We start from the raw sequence: 17,690 nt of genomic DNA, 5'->3' as shown, positions 1-17,690 counted from the left end.
TAAATAAGGACTTGATTTATTGTTTTTTGATTGTATGGAAATAAGAAAGTGATGGAGTTGATATAAATTAAATTTAAAAGTGTTTCATGAATTTTCAGAGTCAGTTGTTAAAATATTTTTAGTATATTACTGCAATATCCCTATGAAACACAAAGCACATTTACATTTTATCCTTCTTTAAGAAGAGGATATTGAAGGGTAGAGATAGTAGTTAATTTGTCCATTGCAAGATAGTGTAAGAAATAAAATTTGAATGAAATTCTTCCTTGTCTCTCCTTTGAAAGAAGAGAAGGATGAAGATAATATAATGATGAGAATGAGAATGAGGAGAATAACCAGGCAGCGTTACATTTTTCAAAGTTATACTACTTAACACACTCTATTTTACAGGACAATTGAACTACTTTCCATTCCTCTTTCTTATCTTTTTCTTTTTTCTTTCCTTACCTTTGTTCATTCCATTCCTCAAGCTTGGAATGAACTCCCCCATTCAGTTTACATCTGTATATGCCCATTCCTTCAAGACCCAATCCGTATTAATCTACTCAATCCTTCCTTTATTTCACAGGTGAAACTGTAGAATTTTTCAGTGCTTCACATGGACCTTTCAAAAGTTTTACATAGCAGTCACTTTTTGATACCTATCTGTATTTGTAGTTCTTTCACCTTTGGATAGTCAGCTCCCTGGGAGAAAGCTCTATATTGCATTTACTGATTCATACAACAGTCCAGCCAGCCACCCATTTATTTATTTATCTATTAATTTATATTCTCATATTATTAGGTACAGAATAGTAGGTACTTAAATGAGATGTGAATTGGATAAGATTGAATTCACTCAGAGGATGATAAAACTGATGATGGAGGTGATCAGGTTATTTAGGACTGTTTTTTTTTCTTATACATTAGTCATTATTCTCAATTATCTCTATATTCCAGTCTAACAAACAAGCATTTGTTAAGTATCTACAATGTGTTAGGTGCAATGTCTAATTTTAGTTCTTCAGTTCATGATAGTCCTTCCCATATTATGGGATTGTTACTTTTATATATTTCCATTTTAGTCTACTTCCTTTTCTATCTTTTTCAGCACATAGATATCTGCATGGCAGATGACCGATACAACTCTTTGACTCATAAACTGAACAAATGAAAAAGAAAAATGAACAAATAAAAAGAAAAAAAAAGCTCTAATCTGTTTGTGTCTCTGCAGGACCACCAAATGAAGCAGTGTTCTACTGGATTCACATATAGCAGATGAGCACTCTCTAATGGGCATGAGCATATTCATCCACAGGCGGGATGTCCACATCCAATGATACACAGTTTCATCCTTCCTCCTTCCTCCTGCTCGGCATCCCAGGTCTAGAATCTATGCACGCCTGGATTGGCTTCCCTTTCTGCATAGTGTATCTGATTGCACTGGTGGGGAATATCACCATATTGTTTGTGATCCAAACTGAACGGAGTCTCCATCAGCCTATGTTCTACTTCTTGGCTATGCTGGCTACTATTGATCTGGGCCTATCAACAGCCACTATCCCTAAAATGTTGGGCATCTTCTGGTTCAGCTTGAGGGAGATCATTTTTGGGGCCTGCCTGACACAGATGTTCTTCATTCACAACTTTACTGGAATGGAATCAGCTGTACTCCTGGCCATGGCCTACGACCGCTATGTGGCTATCTGCAACCCACTTCGCTATAGCGTCATTCTTACTAACAGAGTGGTGGCAGCAATTGGTCTTGGAGTGCTGGTGAGATCTTTCCTTTCAGTGATTCCCTTTGTGTTCCTGATCCTGCGCCTGCCTTTCTGTGGACACCATATCGTTCCCCACACCTACTGTGAGCACATGGGCCTGGCCCGTCTGGCTTGCACAAGCATAAGGATCAACATTATCTATGGTCTGGGTGCCATTTCTCTCTTGGTATTTGATATCATAGCCATTGCTATCTCTTATGGCCAGATCCTGCAAGCTGTCTTTCATCTCCCTTCCCTGGATGCCCGTCTTAAAGCTCTGAGTACCTGTGGCTCCCATGTATGTGTCATCTTGGCCTTCTATACCCCAGCCCTCTTCTCTTTCATGACCCATCGCTTTGGCCGGAATGTTCCCCATTATATCCACATCCTCCTAGCCAACATGTATGTTGTGGTCCCACCAATGCTCAACCCAGTTATCTATGGCGTCAGGACCAAGCAGATCCGGCAACGGGTGCTAAAGATATTCTCAAAAAAATAACCTTGAAGCAGGATGTCCTGACTAACTTTCCATGTGATACAAGAGATTTTTTTGGGTTATGAATGAAGATATTCACTTGGAATATATTCTTCCTAGTTCTTCCTCCTCATGAGGTTCTATCATCTCTGGGTTCTCCTAGATCATGGGCACATGACTCTCTGTGGGAATATAACCGTCATAGCTTTTTTTCCCTTGGCTTTGTGTTTAGCACCTGAGTTTTGGGGCTCTCTGCCTTGGCTTCCGACTTGGGGATACAGTTTCTCCCTGACCCATTTTCATACTCCTTCCTCATAATAATTATTTAACAACAATATAATAGAATGTTCTGAGTATAATAAATGATTTACTAGAAGATGACAAAAGTAATAAGAGGTGATACAATTTAGATATTAAGATATACTATTTACAAACAAAGCAACCACAGGTATATAAACAAGATGCATATTTTTGTATATCGCTTTTTCTAACTCTTTGAGACAATAGTACAGTGTGAACTTTAGTCTCAGACTCCAAAGACCTATGTTCAAGTTCCCTCTCTCAATATTTACTGGCTATATGATCCTGGATTTATCATCTACCCTAAGTTTTCCTCAGTTTCCTCATTTGCAAAATGATGACACTTGTACCACCTATCTTTCTGGTTTATTGTGAGGATGATGCTTTTTTAAAGCTTAACATGCTATAGAAATATAAGTTGTTATAAACCAATAAATCAATAAGTATATTTTTTAAAGTATCTATTACACTCTAGGCACTGGGGATATACAAAAAATCACTAATAAAGTAATCCTTACTGCAAGAAGACTACTTTTAATGTGGGAGACAAGTTCATATATAAATACATACAAAAGAAATATAGTTAAAATAAATCCAAAAAAGTTAAACACTTACCATAGTGCCTGGCACATAGTAAGCTTTCCCCTAATCCATCCTTCTTTCCTTCCTTCCTTCCTTCCTCCCTTCCTTCCTCCCTTCCTTCTTTCCTCCCTCCCTCCCTCCCATCCTTCCATCATTTCTTCTTTCCCTTCTTTCTTCCTTTTTATTCCTTCCATCTCTCTTCCCCTCATTTCCTTGCCTTACCTCCTCTCTCCTTTTCCCTTTCAAACTTTCCATACCTCTTCACTTGACTGCCCTGTGGGGATTGGTCCTTTAGGGTTAACTAAAGAGGGAAAAGTCTTAGTTGGAAGAGTTATTGGTAAAAATTTTTTGGTAAAAAGGAAAATTGTGTTCTCTCTCTATCACTGAGGAGACTAGGGTGAAGGAAGTCTTCTCAAACTTCTCTACATTCTGAATATTCATCATTTCATATGGCTTGGTATCATTCCAATATTTTCTTGTGCCATAATATGCTTAGTTATTGCCCATTGAATGGACATAGATTTTATCTCCAGCTCTTTATGCTATGAAATGGGAAGAGATTGCAAGAAGAAAGTAGAAATGGATTTATTTTGTTTTGTTTTCTTTGACCCTGAAATCTCTGACTCTCACTCTCTTTCTCTTTTACTTTTTCTCCCTTTCTTGGCACTAACACCTGTGTCTTTTTTTTTCTCTTTCAGTCTTTGATTATCATGTAATTACAGCCATTTTATTCTTCTCTCTTACTCAACAGTATTGTTCCCATTTATCCTGCCACTGCTGCTGAATATTTTTTTGCTCGAGAGCGACAAGGGGTTAATAAAAAAAAATTAGTTTCCAACGCTCTGTGTCCAAGATCATGCTCTGAGGACTGGGAAAGCTTAAATGAGCTGATTGATGGATACCAAAGAACTTAGTCCCAAATATTGATGGATGGTTTTTGTGAGATCTGATCTGCCTGTAATGTAGGGAGAAAGCTATCTCTAGCATGCAAATGGTTGAGGCTATACCCAGTGAATAGGGACAGATCAAATGATTATTTCCAAATGGTAAGACAATGCCAAGAGATTGTTCTTGAACATGTCTGTTCATCAGGGATAGATTTCTGGCCTCCTGGTCATATTATGGACATGTCTCTGACTTCATCCTTCTTCTCTCCTATGGATCAGCATTCCTGATACCACCTTGAATATGTATATGTATATATATATACATATACATATATATATGTATATATCAAACATTTTTTATTGTCTTAGACCTCCTTGTTAACATGGAAATACCAGTATAGTAACAGTGACATACAATTAGTGAGGGAGATGAGCAAGTGATATATAGAAATGCACAGAGAGAAATAATAATAGACTAAAAATAGATAGACATGGTTATGTACAAAGACTGGTAGATTTGGCATTATAGGACTTGGGTTCAAATCATGGCTTTTAAATTACCCATATGAATTGGGAGAGTGACCTTAAATCACTTACCCTCTTTCAGGAAGTCTTAATTTCCACATTTGTAAAAGGAGAGTATTGGACTAGATGTTGATTCCTAAGGTTCTTTACCGCTGTGTATCTGTGGTCCTATGGGAGGGAACAAAAAAGAAGAGAAGGAATAGTTATTGGAAACGGGAACAGTGGCCTAAGAGTGGAAAGAAAGAAGGTCAGAACACTTGATTCTTGAGACAATGGCACTGATTACTGTACTTTTCATTGGCTGAGAAACATCACTCATAAAAATCAGAAAATGTCACTTCCAGAATATACTCCCAAGATTACCTCTTTCTTCCTCTTGGAAAGCCAAGAGGCTTTGTCCCTGGGTGGAGGCAGACCATTCTTCTTTGTATATCTATAGAAAAGTAACTAATTTAAACATGGGAAAGTGCCCAAGATCCAGATAAGGGAGAGGAGTGAATACACCTGGTACTAGATTGGTTGGGACTATCAAAGAGAAGCAGAATGGAAGACTGAACTAGGACCATATGATCATATGCCATAGATTTAGATCTATATCCAGAGATCATTGAGTCCAACCCACTCATTTTACTGATGTGGAAATTGAAGGGAAATGTGTGATTTACCCAGGGTCACACAGATAGGAATGCAATATTATAATGGAGATCAATATGAAAGGTTTCAGGAAGAGAAAAAACCAGGATAGCAACATAGGACTGTCACTGTGAGGCTCCAAAAGTAACTCTCACAAGTGTCTCTGGGAGACCAAGTCAGAAACAAGTTAATAAACAACTTCAAACTGATACCATGAGATTGATCTAGGAAGATGTCCAACTTCTCTTTTTTTCCTTCTCTCTCGGAGCACCATGACATAGTTCAAAGGAGGACCCAGTTGACTTCATACTATAAATATACAAAAAGTAGTGAATTAATTCTAAAGAAATGTGCTCTCTGACATAACTCAGAAAAGATCAATTGAAAAGGAGAAGACCTGTAAAACAAAGTAATCTGGGGCACATGCTTCAACTAGTCAATATGGTTCATTCATTAAGCTGAGAAACAGGAGCTTAAGGACTCCCAGGGCAACTCTTATTTTTTTCCCTAAAGTCAATTAAAAATATTTTTGCAAAACACCTGTGTGCCCAACCAGAGATGGTTGCTGTTAAGTTTTCAAAAAAAGAAAGCCAGATACCTGGATTCATGGGGCTCATAATCTTATTGGGAAAAAAAATGAATGTATGCAAGTAGGCCAGTTAGTTGCAGAAGATTAACTCAATCAGTACAGTTTTAAAGGATTATAGAATTCTTTGCTCACAATAGCCCTTTGAGGTAAAGAATCAGTATTATTATTTCCATTAATGGAGGGTAAGAGGTATGGGGTGATTTTCAGTATCAGAAATAAAGAGTTGGAAGGGATCTTAGAATCCACTTAGTTTCATACTTTCATTTTATAGATGAGGACCTATGGCATAGAGAAGTCAACATTCTCATGGTCACTTAGCTAGAGAGTGAAAGAGGGATCATGTGACTCCAAGTTCAATGCCATATCTGCTACTGTAGCCATGCTACTTCTATTCAGTTCAATTGAATAAAGCTTTGTGGAAGAGGGGGCACTAGAAGTAGATTGATCAAATTAACATAGTTAAAGAACAAAGCTTTGAAATTATTTCCCTGAGGAAACTCTGGACATCTCCACTGTCAACATGGTTAAAGAATGAGGCTTTGAAATTGTTTACCTAAGGAAAGTGTAGGTGTCCGTATTGTCATCATGTTTGGAACTTTGATCATATAAACTTGATGGAGGGCACTTTGAATGGGTGCCCACTGAGGACAATTATTGAATTATCACATTCAGAGATTTCTGACTGATTCATTGTAAACCTGAGTGGCAGATTGGACTTGGTCTATAAAAGGGAGGACATTAGAAGGAAATAATGAATTGAACTAAACTTGAACAGAAACTGCAGCTGAAAGAGTCAACTTGGGCCCTGGGGTCTACTGTCTACATATCCACACAGCTCCACATGACTATGTTCCAAAAATAGTGGCATGTAGAGGTAGCAACAAAATGATAAAGAAGATCTTGGAAGGAACAAATCGGTGCTGTTTTTTAAAATCTATCTACGATTAAATGAGAAGCATGAATCAGCCATTAATTAGTTATCATCAGAGTTAATCAGTTATTTCCTATAATTTGGCAGCCAATTCTTTCCTAATTGGTTGGTTCTGTATAGTATTGATACTAAAAAAGGAAAGAGGACAAAACTTATGTGTCCAAAGGAATTTATTAAAGGGTATCCACTATAGTGGAGCAGGTCACAGGGATTAGCAATAGGGGATAATGATAGTCTTCAAGTCTCTGACTCAAGGTAGATTTTCAGATCAATTGTCTCTGCTGCTTATTATGAAAGACCAGCTTTGGGGGGTAAGGTTAACTAAGATCACTTTCAAGCGTCTCTTACATGTGGCCACAGAATATTTGAGTCATTTATTCAGTCTTAAAGGAGAATGCTCATATGTGTGTTGTCTCCTCAATTAGTGTGTGAGGTTCTTGAGAACAGGGATTTGTTTATTCATTTTTTTTCTTGTTTGTATCCCTGGAATTAGGTGCACAGTTAACACTAAACATATTATTTCTCATCCATTATTCATTTATTAATCTCTGATGTATGTTAGTGGTATTTCCCCACTTTTCCCTTGTGTGCCATGGATTCTGAATTAACAATTGATATGGAAGCAAATCTCACACTCCCTTTGACTTCCAACCACTGGTCTTATATCTACCCTCTGAGCAAAACAGATCAAGTATTCTCTCTCTTTTGTGATATAGTTTGCTTGCTTTTTTTCCCCAAAAATTGAGGATGGAGATCATGTTTTTCTTTTATTTTCTCTAGGCTAGCTATTCCAGTCTTCATCAGCTGTTTCCAGTCTGCCAACTTTATGCTAAAAAATAACCTTCCTTTTATCTTGCTCCTAAAAGGCTCATAAGTGCTATGGAGTACTGCAGGTGTTTTGTGACCAGGGTAGAAAACAAAGAAACCACTGTTTCAGATGATGAAGATTTATGGGAGTATAAGCAGAGTGAATTTTGATCAGCTACCATAACATATGGGTACTATGGGTACTATGATCTGGTTACCTCCTAAGAGTGGCAGCAAGCATGCGTAAATAAGTTCCAGCAGGTGGTGACATATCCTGACAACATGAATATTAAACATGAGAAGCATAAATTTGTACAGAGGCCCAGAGTTGGTGAATGTGATAGAGTTGGTGAATGTGATATGATTAATAATGAGGAAAAAACAAGGAAACAAGAAGCCTTGAGCCATGAATCCATTAGAGAAAGAAGTTCTGGACATTCTGTAAATTACTACATGAACAAATTGATGATATGGGCTGACAGCAGTTTAAAGTTTGCAAAGTGTTTTAACTATCTTGTTTAATTTCCACAATGAACTCAAGAGGTAAATATAACCATGATTAATAGCTATCATTTCTACGGCACTTAAAGGTTGGCCACCTTCTTTCAATAAATTATCTTTTTTTTTTGTGCTTGGCAACAATCCTACAAGACAAATGATATCATTATCTCCCTTAAAGAAATAAGAAAAGGGAAGCATAGAGAGTTTTATTTATTTATTAAGTGACTTTCTTCAGGGTCATATCGCTGGTAAGTGGCTGAGGCAGGATTCAAACCCGAGTATCCTTGACTCTAAGTCCAGTACACTTTCTACTATGTGCTTCACTGCCTTTCATGGTATATAATTTCATTAGAAGGGAAGCGAGATGATTTAGCTCAAAACTCTCATTTTACAGAAAATACAGGGCCCCAAATAGTGTTTTTAAATGTAACATAGATGGTAGATAGCAGAACTAGTTTTTGGGCCCTTGTTCTCTGAGGTCAAATCCAGCACTCTTCCCACTGAATCATGCTTCTTTGTCCGGGTAATTAAAGGTTTTCCTGTAGGGAATATAAAACCAGTAAGAGGTTTCATGGTAGCCTGGTGGGAGGGGCAGAGATCACTTTACTATCTTGCCCTACCTGATTGTTACATTCCTTTGGCTAAAGACATATCGATAGAAAAGGTGATTGATAATTCTACCTTGAGTCTAAAGGCTGTCACGCAAACAAGAAAACAGTTAGCTAGTGTCATTATATAGAAAAATTCTAAAATTATCAAGCACTTTCTCTGCTTTCCATTCCACATTCCCACTGAAAAAGGAAAAAAAAAACACTTGTAACAAATATATTTAGTCGAGTAAAATGTATTCTCACAGTAACAAATCCACGAATATATCTTACAAAGTGTGCTAAGATTAGTAAACATTGTTATATGGATTGTGTTACCTATCGATGTTTTAGATATGATTTTATGTGGCAGATGTACATAGTAATGTGCTCATAATTGTATGCTGTTGGTAGAATGTATGTATATATGTATATACATATGTATGTGTATGTGTGTCTGTGTGTGTATTTGCTTATAAATGCATATGCATTTAGGATATTAGGTGGAGAGAATGAGCTATTGATAGCTTGGATTTGTTCCTTTGGGAATTCCCCATGTGTTTCTGTTGACCATTTTGCTATTGCATTGTGACTTTTATTTTATTTTGGTATCACTCCTCTGTGTACTCTATTTTGAAATCAGAGAAATTTTCTTGAAAGATGCCCCCCCTCCCTTTCCTCTACCACACCATTAACTGTTTTCCTTAAAAACACTGATTTTGTTTACAAGGAAAAAACATTAAAATTTTATTTCATCAAAATGCTTCATCTTATCCCTTATTTCTGAATATTACCCCTGTCTACTAGTTGGTTATTGTGCACCCTCATTCAGACTAAGCACTTAAAGTAGAAGATCTACAGTAGATTACTTTGAAAATGACCACAGTCACTGTGATTTTGAACTAGAAATTTGAATCAACTGGAATTTTCTGTAATCTAGATGAAGGATGTCTTCCTGACCTCATAGCCTCCATGCTAAGGGAATTCTTTTGCCCAGGAGTATTGGGAAACAAACCCTCTCTGTAGACTATAAATATATTTTTTTCTGAATTAATAAGATGGTAAAGTTCCTGATAGTTTCCTGGCCATCCTGGATTGCAGCCCAGACCAGCTCAGTTGGAGGACAAGTATTTTTTTTTCTGCTATTTTTCAAAGCCCTTAAATGGTGAGTGATAAAAACCAGTATAGGAAGAAAATCTGTTAAGGATGAGGGGGAGAAGGGGAAGCTGGGCCTGCCTGTATCAGAATTGGTCTGAAACACATCAGTTCTTTACTGACTTTTAAGAATTTCCTGTGTAGGTAGAGAAGCTCAAGTTCTAGGAGAATTCTGCAAACTTGGTTTAAGCCAAACCACTATTGCTTGATTAGATGGTCTCAGAACTGTGGCAAGTAGGTAATGCAGTCCATAAAAGTTTTGAGACTGAAGTCAGGAAGCCTTAGTTCTCAGACACATACTAGCTGTGTGACCTTGGGAAAGTCACTTAATCTTTCTCTGCCTCAGTTTCCTCAATTATAAAGAGCAAATCATAATAAATGCTTATTCTCACTTTCCCTATATAATATTACATTTCCAAGAGGCATTTAATATCCCCTGGTCCAGATGTTCTTAACCTGGAATCCATGAACCTTGATAGATAGATAGATAGATAGATAGATAGATAGATAGATGGAGAGATAGATGAATAGCTAGGTGGATAGATAAATGGATAGATAGATAGTTACTTTCAATATAATTAGTTTCCTTTTTAGTCCCATGGGTTTATGCAATTAAAAATGTGATTCTAAGAAGGGATCCATAGATCTCAGTAGATCATCAAAAGACTTCATGACACATACCCACAAAAAATATAAGAATTCTTGATCTAGTCTAGCTCCCCCATTTTATAGATGAGCCACCCAAGGTCTAGAAATGGGAAAGCACTTGCCCCGGTCATGCAGCTGGTTGCTAGAAGGGTGAGGACTAGAATTTGAATCTTCATACTCAGAATTCAGTGCTCTGCAGGCACAGAGGGGAGCAATGAAGGCCTTTTGAGTGAGAGACAGAGGGAAAGAGGTAAATTTTGGACCCTAAAGTCAAGTTCTGAAAATGTCCTTTGATGGAAAAGGAAAAAACACCTTAGAACATTGAGGGTTTTAGCAAGAGGGTAGAAAAATCATAATATTTCACATGTATATAATTCACTTCACATTTTTTTTCTCAAGGCCTGTTGATTCTCCCTTCACATTGTTTTTCACTTCTGTCCCTTTCTTTATACTTACATAGTTACCACTTCATTGGCAACAGGCATTCTTACTGTTCTTCAAATTTTTTCTTTTATTTTCTTTTATTTCCATGACCTTGAGGGGGCTGTTCCTCATACCCAGATGCACTCCCTTCTTCCTTCTCTTTCTTAGATTCTGAAGTTTCCTTCAAATTTCAGCTTAAATGGCATCTCTTTACTTCACATGAGGCTTTTCCTGATCCCTTCAGCCGCTATTGCTTCTCTAGTCTCTACCTCCAAATTAGCCTGAATGTATTTTGTGTATGTTTGTATGTGAACTTGTAGTCTAGTTAAAAAGATTATAAGTTTCCTAAAGGAAGGCACTATACGTGCACACACATACACACACTTTATCTATCTATCTATCTATTTATCTATCTATCTATCTATCTATCTATCTATCTATCTATCTATTTGTCTGTCTGTCTAGCTAGCTAGCTATGAATCCCTAGAGCCTAGTATGGTGCAAAGCATATGGTATAAGGATTTAATAAATGCTTATTGTTAAGTTGATCGATATAACACTTAAAGAAGTCAATAAATTACATATCTCACAAAAGCACTGTGAGGTACAATGATTATTATACCTATGGTACAGATGAAGAAGCTATTACTCAGATGATAGTTTAGGTGGCATTCATTCTAGCTAGTGTTAGAGCTGAAACTTGTATGAAGATCATCTGCTTCCAAAGCCTATATGCCATAGATTCTGTCAAGTTGCCTTAGTATGGTCTGAGGCCAACCAGGTAACAGGAAGACAAGTATAAAAGGCACCATATTCTCTTTCCTTTCTTCCTCTCCTTACAGCAACTAAGGGCCTTCCAGGAGGAGGAAGAAAAGAAAGGTACAGAGGAGTAGGATCAGAACAGAAGGGAAAGGAAAAAGGAGTAGAGGAGGTGGAGAATAGTATGGAAGTGGGAAAGAACAAAAATAGTTAGATGGCTGAGAAATAAGGGAAGAGGAAAAAGAAGAAGCAATTTAAGAAGGAAAAGAGAAAAGAGAGCTAAATAGGTCAGGATGAGGAGACAGACATATGCAATTGTTGAATGATGATCAATGGTCTTTGAAAGACTTCATATAATCAGATGGGTAGCAGAGGGTTAGAGAAGAACACATCCCATCTTGACGGAAGAAAAAGAGGGGGGAGAAGAGAAATTTGTAAATAGATTTCAATAGAGGCAAATTTGATCATTTGCAAACCTTAGGTAAATAGATGATCTTCATTACTGGTAAAATTCTGAGGCACATTATTAAAAGTGATGATTAGTGAATATCTGCTGGCTCTGGAGGTAGAGGACTTGTGTTCAAAGTCATTTTAGGAACTGGGCTGTGTGACCTTGGGCAATTCCTGTGGCCAAAAGAAGCAGTGATTATAAAGAATGAGAATGGCTTTGTCCACAAAAGGTAAGGTCAGATTAATTTGATTTTCTTTATTGAAATGTTACTAGACTAGCTGATAGTCTATTGCTATAATTTTAGCTTACCTATATTTTAAAAAGAATTTGATCTTATCGCTCACCTAATTCACGTACAAAAGACGAAGAGATATCAAATAGATTATAGTGAAATAATAATAATAATAATGAAAATAATACTAGCTAACATGTATTTAGTACTTATCATGTACCCAGTATTATGCTAAACACTTCACAATTACTATCTTATTTGATCTTCACAACAACCCTGGGTGGTAGATGTAATCACTATCACCATTTTGCAGATGAAGAAACTGAGGCAAACTGAATTGCCCAGGGTAACAAAGCTGACAAGTTTATGAAGCTATATTTGAACAGCCTCAGGTCTTCCTTACTCCAGGTCTGACCCTCTATCCCCTCTGCCACCTAGCTGCCAGTGAAAAGATTTGGAAGTGGTCAAATGGATGGATCAATAGAGTAATTATTGATGATTCCTCTCTACTTAGAATGAAGTCTCTAATGAATTTTCCTAGGGACCAAAGCTTGGACATGGGCTGTTAACAGTTTTATCTTTGATTTCCCTTATCAAATTTGTAGATGGAAGAAAGCTTAGAGGGATAAGTAACCTCATGGAATACAGATTCAGAGCCCAAAGTATAATTGGCAGACTAGAATATTGGGTCAAATAGAATAAGATAAATCTTAATAGGGTTTAATGTAAATTCTTCTATGTATGTTCAAAAAATTAACTTCAGAAGTATACAATGGAGGAGGCACGATTAGGCCGCAGTTTGTCCAACAAAAATCTTGGGATTAAAATGAACTGCAACTTCAATGTGATTTTAGAGTGCATTAATTAGCAGAGGCCACTAGGTGGCACAGTGGATAGAGTGCAGGGCCTGGAGACAGGAAAAGCTGAGGTCAAATTTGGCCTCAGACACTGGCTTCATGTGCCTAGACAAGTCACCTAACCCTGTTTGCCTCAGTTTCTTCATCTGCAAAATGATCTGGAGAAGAAATGACAAACCATTTCAGTATCTTTGCCAAGAAAACTCCAAATGAAGTCATGAAGAGTTGGACAAGATTGAAAATGATTTAACAAAAATAATACTCTGGATAGGGGAGGTGGTGAGGTGATGTTTCCACTCAACTCTGTCTTCCCTGGACAAACCACACCAGCATTACCATGTCTAGCTCTAGACATGCCTTTTTAGTAAGATCACAGACTCACTGGAGAGAATTCAGAGGAAGGAAATGGGGATGGTGAATGGCTTTAAGATCATGTTATATGAAGATCAGATGAAGAAACATGGGGATATTTAAATTGGAGAAGAGAAAAGGGAAAGAGAGGGGCACAAGAGTTGTTTTCAGATATTTGAAGGGTACAAGTCACATTATTCCGGGTCTTTGCCCTAAGACTTCTTAATTTCCTTCTAACTCATTCTGTGTTTCTATGAATAGGAAGACAATGAGGAAAAAAGGGAGCAGGGAAGAAAGGGAGGAAAGGGGAAAGGAGGATTGGGGTCAATGATCAGGAGGGAGAAGTGGTAAGTGAGAGAGAAGATAAAGTAAAGGAAGAGGAGGGAGCAGAAAGAGTCCCATTCTTCCTGTGAAGTACAGCTCAAGCACTATCTTCTGCATCCTTCCCTCCCAAACTACTTTACATTTAATTACTTTGCATATCACCTGGGCAATTAGGTAGCTCAAAGGATAGAACAATAGAGCTTGTGTCTGGGAGAACTGAATTCAAATCCAAATTCCAATAATTACTCTGTGACTCTATACATATGCACTCCCTCTACTACCTCCTCATGAAAAAAATAAAAGGTTTGAGTTCAAATCTAGTTTCAGACACTTACTAAATGTACGACCCTAGGAAACTTAATTAATCTCTAGTAGCCTTAGTTTCCTCATCTGTAAAATGAAGATAATAACACCTATCTCTGAGGTTTGTTGTGAGGATAAAATGAGGTAATATGTGTAAAATGCTTTGTGAGCCATAAAGCACTGTATACATGTTAGCTATTTTTATCATTACATATTTGTATGTATTCTGCTTATCTTGTACAGTTTTATAAACACATTTCTCTCCCCAATTTGAATGAAGTTTCCTTGGTAGTAGGAATAGTTTCACTCTTTGTCCTGGTATCCTTGTCACTTAGTGTAATGCCTGGCACATGACAGATGCTTAAAAAATGCTCGCTGATGATTAATTGACCTAATGTGACCTTTGAACTCAAGAGAGAAGTTAGAGATAGAAAAAGAATTGGCTGTCTTCTACATAGTGAGTACAGTTTGGACAATAGGACTGGATGAGTTTGTCAAGGGAAAAAGTACAGAGAATAGACTGGTGGTAAGGACAGAATACCAGAAGAATTTAGGAGGCAGGCAGGAGGAAGAATATTTATTGAGGAGAATAGATCAGAACTTGCAGAAAAGGTAGAAGTACAGAATATTTTGGTCTGGCAGAAGCTCAAGAACATATACCAGCATTGATTTTTAGAGATCTGGCATCTGTTTTGCCTCTATATAAGAGAAGAGAAGAAATGAATAATTCCATGATATTCAAATTGAGAATGAATGCTGCCAGTCCATGAGGAATATATGGGGGACAGGGATATTTTCACTGGGGTCCTTCAGATCACACTGCAGGGGTTACTGACCCTGAGCCTGCATAAAGCCAGCCTTGGATTTAAGGGTAAATATGAAGCAATGACTAACATTCACTGCAAAGTGAATGCTGTACTTCACTGCTTCTATTTTATTTTCCACTCTTGAGGATAATTAATTACTTAAAAATAAAAATAATTTTTACAGAAAGAAAAATATGATGTTATAATGTTATATATTTCTAGTCCATCAGAGAAGTACAATACACTGGAGTGGAGCCCCTCATTGGATGAGATTGAAACTTTGATGATTGGAGTCATATGAGGGCCCCAGAAGAATGTCAAATCTGAATAATACCCAGTTCCATCCCATCTCATTCCTCCTTCTTGGAATCCCAGGACTAGAAGAAGTACATGTCTGGATCGGTTTTCCCTTTTGCCTTGTGTATCTAACTGCCCTTTTAGGGAATATCACCATCCTGCTTATAATTCAGGGTGATAGGAGTCTCCACCAACCTATGTTCTATTTCCTGGCTATTCTGTCCTCTATTGACCTGGGTCTATCCACATCCACCATTCCCAAGATGCTGGGAATCTTTTGGTGCAAACTGACAAAGATTAGCTTCCTTGGCTGTGTCACTCAGATGTTCTTCATCCACCTGTTCACTGGCATGGAGTCAGCTGTACTCCTGGCAATGGCCTATGACCGTTATGTGGCTATTTGTAATCCTCTCCGCTATACACTGGTGCTCACCAATAAAGTGGTGTCCATCATTGCAACGGCCATAGCCTTGAGACCATTATCTGTGGCTATCCCATTTGTTTTGCTAATTCTGCGATTGCCCTTTTGCGGACACAACATCATACCTCATACATACTGTGAGCACATGGGTATTGCCCGCCTGGCCTGTGCCAGCATCAAGGTCAACATTATCTATGGGCTTGGTGCTATATCCATCCTTGTCTTTGACATTGTGGCAATTGTGGTTTCCTATGTGCAAATCCTCAGGGCTGTTTTTCACCTTCCTTCTAGGGATGCCCGATTCAAAGCCCTCAGTACCTGTGGTTCTCATGTCTGTGTCATGCTGGTCTTCTTCACACCAGCATTTTTCTCTTTCATGACCCATCGTTTTGGTCACAATGTACCCCGCTATATTCACATTCTTTTGGCCAATCTGTATGTGGTTGTTCCACCTGCCCTCAACCCAGTTATCTATGGGGTTAGGACCAAACAGATCAGAGAGCAGGTGTTGAAGACATTCTCTCCCAAATAAACAATGGATCCTGTATTGCAGAAGGCCTGACTGTTTGGGCTTAAGGGGAAGAGTTAAACCAAATCAACATTTCTAAGTCTTCTCTGAAACAAAAGAGCAATGAAATCATAATTATGTTGAACAAATTGGAGGGAAAATACTTCTATAGCTCTTGCCACTGAGGAAGGGGTTAACATTTGGTCCTACTACATGTACCAGAATTTCTGACAGGGTATTTAAGGATCTTTCACTCTAGTAAAGGAGTGCCAGTTGTTTGGTCAATGCAGTGTCTCAGCACTCTTTGCCCCAATGGAGTTGGTACAGTGGGGCATTATGGCATTAGTGTTGAGCAGACCTGTTTTTTTTTAGATTGAGCAGAATGTTGCTTGGAAGCTGTCCTGTGGTTATGTCAACCAACGAATTTGCCTTGGTTTTTCACACCGTTGTATGAGGTTATTCACAGATCTCCTTGTTCTGAGTTCATGACTGGTACACAAACCAAGCTTGTACTAAATTGGGAAGCTGGAGATGAGACAGTTGTGAAATCAAACATAGGCTAGCATTGTTGATCCATAGGTAGCACCTAACTTTGTTCTCTGGTCCATCACCAAAGAAAGGTGCTGAGAGCGTAAGTCCTGGCCATTTACAACATATATCAGCAGCAATGTTCATGTGATGACTCACTGTGATATCAATAGGAAAATGGCTCAGTGTAAAACTCTCCTTACAGTAAACCTGAGTAGTCATGAGTGGTATAACAATGGTATAAAAACTAAATCTGGGGGCGGAGCCAAGACGGCAGTTGGAAAGAAGAGACTTGTTTAAGCTCCCCCTCCCAGGTCCCTCCAAACACCTATAAAAATGGCTCTGAACAAATTCTAGAGCTGCAGAACCCACGAAATAGCAAAGGGAAGCAGGGCTCCAGCCCAGGACAGCCTGGATGGTCACTGGGAGGGGTCTATCACACAGAGTTGGGAGCAGAGCAGAGTACAGCCAAGTGTAGGCCATGCCAGGACCAACCAGACCGGTAGCTGGGCGGAACAGCCACAGTGCCCTGAATCAGTGAGCTGTGGCAGTTACCAGACTTCTCAACCCACAAACACCAAAGACAACAGAGAAGGTTAGTGGGAAAAGCTTCTGGGACAGAGTGAAAGGAGTTCACACTTGGCCACTGCTATGGGGGCAGCAGAGGTGTCACAGCTCTGAGGCTGCTTCCAGAGCTACAGCTGCAGGTCCTTCTGGCCCCAGGCCCACCTGGTGGGAGGAATTGAGTGGCAGATTAGAGCCAGAGTGCAAAGCCTGCTTTGCCTTGCCTAGATCTGGGCTGCAATCCTGGTTGGTTGTTCTTGGGGGAGAAAAAGCACTGGTGTGGCAGAGCTTGCTGTGTAGAAGGAGCTCTGAAAATAGCAGTGCAGCCCCTCAAGCTTCAGACAAAGTACTCTCTACTCTACAAGCAGTCATACCCCAACAAAAATCTGAAGGGTCAAGTAGTTGGCTGGGAACATGAACAGGCAGAGAAAATGGTCTCAGATTCGGATGCAGACTTTGCAATTATTTTTTGGTGACAAAGAAGACCAAAACATACAGCCAGAAGAA

At 38.5% G+C, this 17,690-nt stretch overlaps 2 protein-coding genes across 2 annotated transcripts; both read left to right on the top strand.

Moving 5' to 3' along the window:
* The first annotated feature begins 1,302 nt into the window (after positions 1-1,302).
* Positions 1,303-2,238, top strand: LOC118838019 (olfactory receptor 52E2-like). Its single transcript, XM_036745220.1, has one exon. The coding sequence runs from the start codon at positions 1,303-1,305 to the stop codon at positions 2,236-2,238; it is 936 nt and encodes a 311-aa protein (XP_036601115.1).
* Positions 2,239-15,179: 12,941 nt separating this feature from the next.
* On the top strand, positions 15,180-16,115 carry LOC118838353 (olfactory receptor 52E1-like). The gene has a single exon (XM_036745623.1). It carries the CDS (start codon positions 15,180-15,182, stop codon positions 16,113-16,115), a length of 936 nt encoding a protein of 311 aa, XP_036601518.1.
* The last annotated feature ends 1,575 nt before the right edge of the window (positions 16,116-17,690 follow it).

This window comes from Trichosurus vulpecula, chromosome 2 (assembly GCF_011100635.1).
Source record: "Trichosurus vulpecula isolate mTriVul1 chromosome 2, mTriVul1.pri, whole genome shotgun sequence".
NCBI classification, from domain to species: domain Eukaryota; kingdom Metazoa; phylum Chordata; class Mammalia; order Diprotodontia; family Phalangeridae; genus Trichosurus; species Trichosurus vulpecula.
Note: the sequence above shows the minus strand (reverse complement) of the source record. Positions and strands in the feature narration are given on the sequence as shown.

Excerpts from the sequence above, each read along its gene's own strand:
- LOC118838019 (XM_036745220.1), top strand. The coding sequence starts at position 1,303 with ATGTCCACATCCAATGATACACAGTTTCATCCTTCCTCCTTCCTCCTG.
- LOC118838353 (XM_036745623.1), top strand. The coding sequence starts at position 15,180 with ATGTCAAATCTGAATAATACCCAGTTCCATCCCATCTCATTCCTCCTT.